This window comes from Loxodonta africana, chromosome 4 (genome assembly GCF_030014295.1).
Source record: "Loxodonta africana isolate mLoxAfr1 chromosome 4, mLoxAfr1.hap2, whole genome shotgun sequence".
Lineage (NCBI taxonomy): Eukaryota > Metazoa > Chordata > Mammalia > Proboscidea > Elephantidae > Loxodonta > Loxodonta africana.
Window position 1 is genome coordinate 95,319,518 of NC_087345.1, and position 12,266 is coordinate 95,331,783.

At 41.8% G+C, this 12,266-nt stretch overlaps 1 protein-coding gene across 1 annotated transcript; it reads right to left on the reverse strand.

Moving 5' to 3' along the window:
- Positions 1-6,011: 6,011 nt before the first annotated feature.
- On the reverse strand, positions 6,012-6,529 carry LOC111752256 (V-type proton ATPase subunit e 1-like). The gene has a single exon (XM_064285279.1). The coding sequence runs from the start codon at positions 6,479-6,481 to the stop codon at positions 6,293-6,295; it is 189 nt and encodes a 62-aa protein (XP_064141349.1). The 5' UTR covers positions 6,482-6,529; the 3' UTR covers positions 6,012-6,292.
- Between the last annotated feature and the right edge of the window lie 5,737 nt (positions 6,530-12,266).

A 12,266-nucleotide genomic window follows, 5' to 3' on the forward strand; every position in this document is an offset into this window, starting at 1 on the left:
GCTCCAGGAAGAGTGCGAAGTCCACTGTGGCTGGAGAAGAGTAAGCAAGGGGGAGAGCAGTCAGAGATGTGATCAGAGGTAAAGGGGGCCGTGTGGGACATTGTAAGAACTTGGGCATTTGTTCTAAGTAAAATAGGTGCCATTGAAGCTTTCATGGTCTAACTTGTGTTCTAACAATCACTCTGGCTACTCTGATGAAAATGTTGTTAGGTGCTGTTGAGTCGCTTCCAACTCATAGGGTTTCCAAGGAGTGGCTGGTAGATTTGAACTGCCAACCTTTTGGTTAGCAGCTGTAGCCCTTAATCACTATGCCACCAGAGTTTCCAGGCAGTTGAAAATATGAGAAATTAGAAAGTTATGAAGTAATTCATAATTAAAAATTATGAAGAAAATATGGAGTTTAGGGAAAAGGTCTGGACAGGAGATAATAAATTTGGTACTTGTAATCCTGTAGTTGAGGAGGCCTGGTGGTGCAGTGGTTAAGTGCCCAGCTACTAACTGAAAGGTTGGCAGTTTGAACCTACCAAACACTTTGTGGGAGAAAGATGTGGCAGTCTGCTTCTATAAGGACTTCAGTGTTGGAAACCCTATGGGGGCAGTTCTACCCTGTCCTATAGGGTAACTATGAATCAGAATCAACTCGATGGCAATGGTTTTTGAACATTATAGATAGTATTTAAAGCCATGAGATCAAAGGATGAGCTCACCAAGTGAATGGATACAAACAGGGAAGACAAGAGGACCAAGAACTGCGCCCTGGGGTCCTACATATTAACAGTTTGAAAGATGAGAAGGAGTCAGGTAAGGAGAATGATCGATGAGGTAGGAGAAAAACTGAATGTGCTATCCCGCAAGTCAAATGAAGAAAAGTTTTTTTCAGATGGAGAATGGCCTGCTAAATCAACCTATTGAAGTTAAGCAAGATGAGGGCTGAGAATTTGGTATTGAATTTATTAATTGGTCAAATTAACAAAGACCATTTTGTGGGAGTGCTAGGAGAGAAAGCCTAATTGGAGTAGATCTATGGGAGAATATGAGGAAAGGAATTGGCAACAGTGACTGTTGACAAGTGGCAAAACAATAGTGCTTTGTTTTTAAAAGGAGCAGTCAAAATAGGGCATTATCTGGAGGGATAAGTGGGGTCAAGAGAAAATTTTTAAATGGGAAAAATAACAGCATATTTATATTTTTACAAAGTGAGTGATCCAGTAGAGTGGTGAAGATCACTCCACACAGAAGATTGGAGGAAGAATCTGTGGGGTGATTTCTCTGAATAGGGCAGTTGTTGTTAGGTGCTGTGGAGTCGGTTCTGACTCATAGTGACCCTATGCACAACAGAAAGAAACACTGCCCGGTCCTGCGCCATCCTCACAATCATTGTTATACTTGTGCCCATCGTTGCAGCCACTGTGTCAATCCATTTCTTTGAGAGTCTTCCTCTTTTTTGCTGACCCTGTACTTTACCAAGCATGATGTCCTTCTCCAGGGACTGACCACCCCCCCCCAACAACATGTCCAAAGTATGTGAGACGGAGTCTCGCCATTCTTGCTTCCAAGGAGCATTCTGGTTGTACTTCTTTCAAGACAGATTTGTTCGTTCTTTTGGCAGTCCACAGTGTATTCGATTTTCTTCACCAACACCGTAATTCTGGGATATGGGACCTAGGGCTGTGCTGTCCAGTATGGGAGCTATGGACCACATATGATTTGAAATATGGCAAATCCAAATAGAGACACGCTGTAAGTAGAAAATACGCTCTAAATTTCAAAGAGCTCCTATGAGAAAAAGAATGTAAAATATCTTAATACTTTTTTTTAATGTGATTTCACGTTGAGATGATAATATTTTTGATATATTTAGTTAAAATAAATCATTAAAATTATTTTCACCTATTTCTTTTTAGTTTTTGAAATGTGGGTACTAGAGCATTTAAAGTTCCAAATGTGGCTTTCAGTACATTTCTGCTCAGCAGAGCTGCTCAAGGACCCCAGTGAAGGAATTGGCCTTAGATAGGAAAAGCAGAGAGTAGGGGTGGAAATGCTGGTTAGTGAGTAGGTGGTAGGTGTCTGTGAGTTTAAAGTAAGAATCTAAATAGATTTTTCTCCAGAGTTGCTAACCTCTTGTCCCAGCACCATGCCCACTGATCTGCCTCCATTTTCATGAAGTAAATTCTTCGGGCTGTTTCTGAGTTGTCTGTTCCACTGACCTGACTACCTTGTACCTGCCCCCTGCTCAATTAAATATCAGAGCTACACAATACACCCTATATTTCAGGATCGCCCCAACGTCTCTTTCTCTTCTACAAATATTCTTCGGTGTACTTGCTTGTTGTGATTCCAGATTAATTTTTTTTTTGCCAAGTTACAAAATTTGAAAGGTAGTGATTTTGTCTAGAATTACTCTAAGTGTATAAATTAATCTGCAGGAAAGTAACGTCTCTACAATATTCTTCTTTGCCATTCAAGATGTTGGCATATCTTTCCATTTATTAAAATCATCTTTAACTCACCATCATTTTATAATTTTCCTTTTAGATTTGAGGCTTGTTGTTGCTACTATTAATATAATCCTCTTTCTCCTCCACTATAGTTTCTAATTCATAACTACTAGTAGTCCTTGAAGGAGCCCTGATGGCACAGTGATTAAGCACTAGGCTGTTAACTGAAAGGTCACTGGCTTGAACCCACCAGCCGCTCCTCGGGATAAAGGTGTGGCAGTCTGCTTCCACAAACATCACAGTCTTGGAAACCCTAGCGGACAGTTCTACTCTGTTCTATAGGGTCAATATGAGTCGGAACTGACTCTATGGCACACAGCAACAATTTTAGACATCTTTTAAGGGGTTTAGTAGCCCCTGGGTAGCACAACAGGTAAGTGCTCAACTACTAACTGAGAGGTTGGTGGTTCAAACCCACCTAGAGGTGCCTTGGAAGAAAGGCTTGGCAATATCCTTCTGAAAGTTCACAGGCTCGAAAATCACAAATGGGGGCCTCCATGAGTCAGAATCAACTCAACAGAGACTGGTTTGGATTGGTTTTGGTTTGGTGTGTTGAAAAACTCTGAATTTTTGTATAACCCCCATTGCCATTGAGTCGATTCAAAGCCATTGCAACCCTATTGGACAGAGTAAAACTGTCCCATAGAATTTCCAAGGAGTGGCTGACCTTTGGGTTAGAAGCTGAGCTCTTAACCACTGTGCCACCAGGGCTCCAGGATCTTTATTTATGGACCTTGTATTTACTCTCTACCATTTGTCAAGGTCCAACTATGTGCCAGGCAACGAACAAGTGCTAATCTTCATGACAACCCTGAGGAAACTCAAGTTAATCAATTTATTAATTTAATAGTTTTTCAGTTTTCTCTATACGCACTTATATTGCCTGTAAAAATATAAATTTTCAATAATTTCATCTTTTATTTCTTTTCTGTGCCTTCATTCAGGGCAAACTAAATATTACTTAGCCCTCCTTTAATGAATGACTCAGGCACATCAACTACTAGCCCTGGAACATCTAGACTAGCTCCTTTCCTTGCTGCAACGCTAATAAATTACATTGGACTGTTTGCTCCTAGTTGGAATGGCTGTCTCTGCTTTTGCTTTTCTAATTATCACTTCTGTTTACTAGCCTTCAGCCACCACCCTGCCTATGCTGTAGCTTCTAATCTGATAAATAATAAACTGTCAAGCCAGCAGGCTTAAATTTAGACTAATTTCCAGTCTGTGTTGTTGGAGGGTTCCACTGGAAAGTGGTGTTCATGACAGCTATTTTGTGTTCAGAGACACTTTCCTGCTTACTCTTAAACAGTTGAGGTTGTCAAATGGCTGCCCTCTGGACAAGGGAATGCTACTGTACAAGGAAGTCTTATTAAAAAATCACCAGAATGGGAGTCAGAAGACACGGATTCCCAGTTCTACTATTGTAATATGTGTTGCTTCTGCCCTCTGGTTCTCATCTATACAATGGCTAGGAAGAGGTTGACTATATTAATATCTTCCACCTCTATAAATATTATGCCACAGTTTTCTAAGCTTTTTCACAAGCATTATTTCATTTGTCCCTTCTAATAACCCATTGAAGTGATCAGGCCAGAGACTAGCAATACTAGTTTTCCAGATGGAGAAAGTGAAGTCCAGGAGACTGGGCTATCTAGATGCCCAGAGGTTTCTAGAGGTTGAGCTTGAGCTAGAACCTTGGTCTGGTGTTTCCTAGTGCACCGTTCTTTTGTCCACACTGTACTCTCTCTATGCACCAGTGTTTTAAAACCCATCAAAGTAACTTCCCTCAGACTTTTCTACTTAGCTGGTAAATGCATCATTGATAGATTTTGTCACATTTGCAAGGGGGTATGGAGAATGTTGGAAACCCTGGTGGTGTAGTGGTTAAGTGCTTAGAGGTCGGCAGCTCGAATCCACCAGGCACTCCCTGGAAACTCTATGGTTCAGTTCTACTCTGTCCTGTAGGTCCGACTATGAGTCGGAATCGACTCGACCGCAGTGGGTCTGGTTTTTTTTATGGAGAACATTCTTCCCCTATGCTATATCGCCAGCACTCCAAATCAGCTACTCCCAGGCTCCAGATAGCTCCTCTCCTAAGAGCAAACTAGTTCCCTGGGACCTGGGGCGTGGTTTTCCCAGGAGTGTGCACTCAAGGAGATTAGGGCAGTTATAAAGTTATAGGAAACTGTCCCCAAGACTGCTTTCACTTCTGACACCAATTGCAAGTTTGAAGCCATTCCTGAAATTACCCTCAATTTTGATAATTACTAGAACTCACTGGAAACTGTTATATATTCATGGTCACAGGTTATTACAGGAAACGGAAACAGATTAAGATCAGCCAAAGTTCACTGAATTGTACATGTAGAAATTGTTGAACTGGTGTATGTTTTGCTGTGTATATTTTCAACAACAATTAAAAAGAAAAAAACCACCCAAAGGAAAACATACGTAGGATGAAGTCCGGGAGAGTTCCAAACGTGGAGTTTCTATGTCCTCTCCCTGTGGAATCAGGATGCATTACTCTGCTGAGATCAATGTGTGACAGTGTGCACTGTAGAGTCCCTGGGTGGTGCAAAAGTTAAACGTGTCCAGCTGCTAACTGAAAAGTTGGAGGTCCCGGTCCTCTCAGAGGCATCCCAAAAGAAAGGTCTGGTGGTCTACTTCTGAAAAGCCAGCCATTGAAAAGCCTATGTAGCACAGTTCGACTCTGACACACATGGGATCGCCATGAGTCGGAATGGACTCAACGGCAATTGGTTTGTTTGTTTTTTGATGGCCAACCAGGGGAGTTCACCCAACGTTAATTATTATTAGGGGACCATCACTTAGGCATGATTGATTGATTGCCCACATGGTTGATCTCATTCTCCAGGTCAACTGATACTGCTTGGCCAAAAGTTCCCACCCTAAGTCACATTGTTGGTTGTTCTGGTGTGGCCAGCCCTCACCCTAAATCACATTATTAGACTATCCACTGTGACCCAAGGCCCCGAGGCAAACAAATACAATAGAGATTACCCTCCAAAAACTGGGGGCAAAGGACAGACTTCTTTTTGGATAAGATGAATTCTTCACTACACAGTACAGCTGACAGCTCTTTGCTTCCTGCTTAGTTAGGAAGGGAGCTCAAGGGCTTCAGCTCATGGATTAGAACTTTTTTTTCTTTTGTTGCTGAGAATATACATAGCAAAACATACAGCAATTCAACAGTTTCTACTGATTACACTGATTATATTCTTTTTTTTTAGAGGACAGAAAAAGAATTTATTCTAAAAGATGACAGAAATAAGAAATTCATTCTAAAAATATAGTTTGGTGTAATTCCATCATGTTGGGTCAGACCTTCCCTCTGAACATGTTCTCCTACTGGCTGTCGCGCTGGAGTCATTTCTGTCTTGAAGCTGTTTCTGGGCAGTTGTTAAATACTTCGCTGACTGTCATGGCATGACGAGGTTAAGGGCTGTCTTCAAATCCACAGGCTCCAAAGAGAGGGAGATGTACTTCTCTGAAGAATAACGCCGTCCATCTCAAAAAAGTGCATAAACATTTTGGGTAGTTGGCACAGTTTTGGTTAAGTAGGCACACCATTCATTAAAGTGTAAAAAAAGGTGACAGGAAAAATACTTCATTTTAGAGTAAGACATTCAAATGTGATGTGAATGTTTAAGGCAGCTGGTGCACAAACAGGCAAGTCAAGGAAGGTGGTCTGGGTTTGGAGATGATTTTGCATCAAGAGGAATTCTCTTCACGGCCTCAATGACAGTTCTTCTTCAGGGCCAGTGATACTTGAGTTACCAGATGGATTCATTTTTCAACTGTGGTCCAAAGAGAGGGTTGAGCTGGGCCAGAATCGCAATCAGCCAAAACAGGTAGCAGCAAACTGAACAGGTCACCAACATAGTGATGATAACTCCTCGGTTAGGGCCCTTAGGGATGAACCAGGGCACTAAGAAGCCCACGAAGCCCCAGAACACGCTCATCACAATGAGAGGCACGGTGAGGCCGCTGTAGTCATGGTTGCCTCGGATCTGCAAGCCGCCTCACTTCGGTCCCACCTGTAAGTTGATTATATTCTTTGAGTTCTGTAAACATTCCCACCCTCCTTTGCTGAGGTGTTCCTCCTCCATTAACATAAAGTTACTGCCCCTAAAGGTCCGTATCTAATCTTTTGTGTCTAATCTGTCTTGGAAGAAGGACAGCCAGAATGCTCATTAGAAGCAAGGATAGTGAGACTTCATCTCACATACCTTGGACATGTTATCAGGAAGGACCAGTCCCTGGAGGACATCATGCTTGGTAGAGTAGGGAGTCAGCGAAAAAGAGGAAGACCGTCAATGAGGTGGATTGACACAGTGGCTGCAACAATGAGCTCAAACATAGCAAGTGTTGTTAGGATGGTGCAGAACCAGGCAGTGTTTGTTCTGTTGTAGATAGGGTGGCTATGAGTCGGAACTGACTCCATGGCACCTAACAACAACAACAGATAATTTTTAAAAGAGCATAATGATCAAGGAATACATTTTTTGCTAGTTAAGCCAGATTATTATTTGGGTTTAAGAAGACTTCAGGGGACATTTTTGGTTTAAGTTTTAAAGATTATCTCAGGCAATAATTTCAGGGATTCACCCAACCTTCATGGCTCCAGAATGTCCGGAGTCCTTGCAAATTTGAAATTCTGTTCCTCATTTCCCCCTCTTGATCAGAATTCTTCCATGGAATCTTTGATAAAAATATTCAGTAATGGCAGCCAGGCCCCATCCAGTGCTTCTGGTCTCATGGCAGAGGAGGTAGTCGTTCATGGAGGCAATTAGCCATATGTTCCATATCATCCTATTCCTGACTTTCCTTCTTCCTCTGTTGTTCCAGGTGAATGGAGAACAATTATCGTGCCTTGCATGGCTGCTTGCAAGCTTTTAAAACGCAAGCATTATGGCATTAAACTAGGTAAGAGGTAGAACAGAAACACTATACATGTTATTAGGTCAATTAAGCGGGATGTACCATGAAACCATGACCCTTAGCCTCTAAACCAAGAAAACAAATTCTATGAGGTTTTGGTTGTACATATGCAGCCTGAGCTGCTACTTTTTTTTTTTTTTTTGTCATTTTTGTAAATACATCTATCACACAACTTTTGCCAGTCCAACTTTTTATAGGTGTACAACTTATTGACAGCAATTATAATAATAGGTTGTCCAACTCTACCCTTAAGTCAATATTTCTGTAACCATTAGCCCTCCCTCTCCCTCCCTCCTGCCCCTGTAACCACTAATAAACTTTGCTCTCTATACATCTGCCTTTTCATGTCTTTTCACATAAGTAAGGGATCAGACTCCTTTTAAAAGAGAAGTCGCTTTGGCTGTTCCTGAAAGTCATTGATCTTCAGTTCTTCAAGGGAAAATGGAACTCACAGGGCAGTTTGGAAACAGCCCTTAACCAATCAGTACCACAAACAGAATGCTCCAGGTGGCCTGGATTCTGTAATCGGCAACCTGAATCATGCTGAGGTAATTGCCCTTAATGTGTCATCTAAATTTTATATAGACCCAAATGTTTCATTTAAATGTAAAACACCGTGTATCCTAGCAAAATGTGCCTCACTTCCAATCATGCTGCTTTTCCTTGGCACTCCAGATCCAAACCCTGCTGAGATGTTATCCAGCATCATCACCTTCCCAGCTAGCGAAACTCCCATCAGAGAAAGTCAACTATTCTGAAATGCTCCTTCAGTGCATTTAGGGTACAAAGTCAGTCAGTCCAGGACTGAGAACCTACTTGGTGGCAGGCACTGTGGGAAATGCAGAAGGAATCGGCAACAGGTACTGCCCTCAAGGCTTGACAGTCTAGACGGGTAATGGAAATAGACACATAAATAACTCAATAACTCTTGGGTGGAGGGAAGAGATGGCGCCACATGACTTCTAGGCAAAGGAAATGAGACACTACTCCCTCGGAGCCCAGGACACACGCCCATGCCCTGTCGTTCCCAAAGCCAAGAAGCCTTTCTGGGTGACTTAGTCCTTGAACATTTATTTTTTTGAAATCAAGTCTATTTTTCGAATTCCAGATGAAAAGTTCAATACACACCAATTCTACGCACTGGAATGAATTGCCACCAGGGGTCAGGTTTTCTAAGCCACCTCTGTCCTCTGGACCACTCAGGTAAGTGGAGAAACGCAATTGGCCTAGAGCTTGAATTCAGTCCTGGAGCTTTCTTGGGGGATTTACCTCATAGCTGTGAGCTTTGGGGAGTCATGAGAGACAGAGGGCTTCACATTCCTGGAAAAACCAGATGGGGCACTGAGCAAAGACATTACCCTCTCTGTTGGCTTAATGGATGATAAAATTAAGCTCAACGGTAGAAGGTTGTATTAGTTTCCTAAACCAACTGCTTTTGTAGGAGAAAAAACATCACAAAGTTTAGTAAAGCAAAAAGTAAGTTTTATTTGGCATATATTCAAAAAGGCAAGAATGGGAAAACAGACAAACATGCTGCCACAGCCATGTCTTTCGGAATATTACAGAGTCATCAGAATATATTAACATTAAAAAAAAAAATTTTTTTTTTTACGAATGGGTAAAACCGCTGAAAGCTTCACCTTTTCACAGATTGGCTAGAAACTGTGATCCTACGTTTTGAATCGTCTTTCTTAACAATCATCGGTACGGATTTCAGTAACTGACAGTCAGGAGGGTCTTCACTGGTCCAACAAACTTCTATTCACTATGTGTTAATAGAAAAAGATAAGAGTGGAAGGTCTTTTGTGTTCTGGCTTATGTGAAAGTTTCCCTAAAAGAAATTTTCAGGGCCCGGTTGATGTGTCCCTGTGAGTCCTTCTGAGCCCAGCTCCAGCTGGGTCACATTCTCTATGCTCAAGGACAGGAAATAACGGCTCCAAGATTGTTTCCTAAATCACTGCCATCGAGTCAATATCGATTTACAGTAACCCCACAGGGCTTCCAAGATGGTAAAACTCTAGGGAAGCAGACTGCCACATTTTTCTCACCTCTTTCTCCCAAGTAGCTGCTGGTGGTTTTGAACTGCCAGCCTTTCAGTTAGCAGTCAATTACTTTAAACACTGCACCACCAGGGCCTAGGACTGCTGTAAAAAAGTACCACAAACTACAATTGCACTGTGGATCTCTTCCTGGCTGGTTTTCTCAACTTTCACATCTTAGGTTAAATGTATCCCTGAGAGGGGACACTCCAGCCCACCCTAACTGAAATACACCCACCCCTAATCATTCTCTCCCTTTGCCTTGTTCTGTATTTTCCACCCATTTATCACTACCTGAAACAATTCTTACTTGTTTACAGGTTTATTTTCTGTCTCCACCAGCCACCCCAATGTCAGTTCTATGAACCCAAGTGTTTTGTCTATCTTGTTCACCTTTTTATCTGCAGGGCCTTGTCATCTTTAACAATCAGTCAATATACATCTGTTGCGAGCCCAAGTGAGAAACTGAGGAAGTGCCCTCTGTGGGTGTGTTGGGGGTAGGGAAAGATTTTGAAATGCAGAAGCAGAATCGTTGCTTTCCTACAACTTACAATCCAAATTTAATCATTCTTTGGATGATTTTGGATTAAGCAAGTAGGTTTTAGAAGATTGAAAGCACACGTTCACATATGCTGTTGTTGCTGTGTGCCCTTGAGTTGATTGTGACTCAGAGCAACCCTACAGGACAGAGCAGAACTGCCTCATTGGGTTTCCTATGCTGAAATCTTTATGGAAACAAATCTCCAGGTCTTTTCTCCCACCGAGCAGCTGGGTGGGTTTGAACCACCGACATTCGGTTAGCAGCCCAGTGCTTAACTGTTGGGCCACCAGGATTCCTTATGTTCATATATAAATACCACTAATTGATGCCTTGATTGCCTATCATTAAAAAAACGGTCTAATGATCTTAATTAGCCTAATTCAAGATGCTATATACAATTAGTAATTAAACTGCATTTTAGAAACGGAAACTGAATTTGAAAATTCTCTTTAATTTCAACGTTTTATAATTATTCCAAACTCATGAAGCCTTAAATTGTAAATTGTAAATTGGTGATGATTCTATGCAGCTGGTATTCTTGATAGACCTCCATGGAGGAATTTTAGGTGACAAAGCTGTAGTGGAAACCACAATTTTAGGGTCTTGGAGAGCTGTCACGTACATTCTCATTTGTCTATGTTCTCGCCATCCTATTCTTGTCTTATATGACTTCTTATTTTATAGTTGTTTGTGGTGAGGTAACTTCCATTCCCATCAACTGACGCTGATTACTCATTCAACTCAGCTAATATTGACCAGGCACATGCCAACAGAGTTCACAGCACCAAGCCAAGTAGGAGCTGAGCCACTGAGTCTCTGCTCCTGGGACAAGGGACCATATCATTCCTGCACCTCTTTGAACTTTGACCAAGTTGTTCCTTTGACCTGTGACTTACTTGGAATCTTCTGCTTAAATGATTTAGTGTTTGTTGGCAGTCAGGGTCCGTGAGTGGAAATTGGCTGCAGGTAATTTCTGTGATGTGAAAAACCTCACCCACCTACTTTGATTTAAATGGTCTAGATTGCAAAGTACTGAATATGGTATCCATTTATACAAAACCATAAAATGGGACTTTACGTATGCATAGGAACAGAATGCCCTGTGGGTCAGGAAGCAGAATTCGGGAAACAGGGAAAAGATAGGCTTGTCTTTATCTGTACTCTCTGAATTTTTCATGAAGAGAACATATGTGTATGTTATGCATATAATTAAAATAATTTTTAAAAATAAGTTTAACATGGACAGAAAATACATAATAGATGCTATATCATCAGACTATATATCAAGGCTGAATGTAAGAGGAAATCTCTATTCTCGGTGAGATTGCACACATCTTCATAAAACTCACAGGGTCTCTGGTCATTCCCCTGTAATAATCTCTCTGTTCCCAGCAGGTGTCTTAAAAACGATCCATAGGCTGCAGCTCATTCCCCACCCTCAGTTGCTGCCCAAATGTCTTTATTTTCCTAATGCTGCCTTCTCTCCACTCTATGCAGTTGCTCTTGCTCTCAGTGCCATGCCGTTTTGTGACCTTCCTCTTTTGCTGCTGACTTGATATTGATGGGGAGATAAATTTTCATTCTTGTACCCAACACATCAGCAAACCTGCCTGCCAAGTCCCTAGCCACTCTTAAAGGAACTGTGTGCACCCACAGCCCTCATGGGGTGTCTAGACCAAGCTAGACACCCAACTGAAAGGGAGCCAAAAACTACAGGCTGGTTAGCAGCCCATGAGGTATTCTGGTGTGAAAAGCCCTGTTTAAATAAAGACAAACTGGCTTCAGCAGTCTAATTCTCAGGAATTAAAATCAAGAAACATTGATAGAATGAGGCAGTTAGTAGTAACAGTTGTTGCTGAGAATATGCAAGAGACAAAGGCCTTGAAGTGGAGAAGGGCCATGGGAAGCCGAGAGCAAGCTGAAGGTAAGAAGACGCAGAAACAATGAGAAGACAGATGCTGTAACAAAAGATTGTGAGTAAAAGGTAGGAAAGACAGGTGATAGTGAGAAGAGAATCGGAGAGGCCTGGAGAAGCAAACCCACAGAGTAAATGGGTTATGTTGATGGTGGTGGCCTGCCAGAAGACCCAGAAATTCCACCACTTGAGCTTCTAGAATTATCTTTGCATCTCTTATGGGTTGATTTATGTTCCCCAACAAGACATGTTCAAGTCCTAACCCCTGGTACCTGTGTATGTGAACACGGAGTCAGAGATCAGAGTTAAGC

What these genes read in the sequence shown, in the direction of transcription:
- LOC111752256 (XM_064285279.1), bottom strand. Translation starts at nt 6,481, where the DNA reads ATGAGCGTGTTCTGGGGCTTCGTGGGCTTCTTAGTGCCCTGGTTCATC.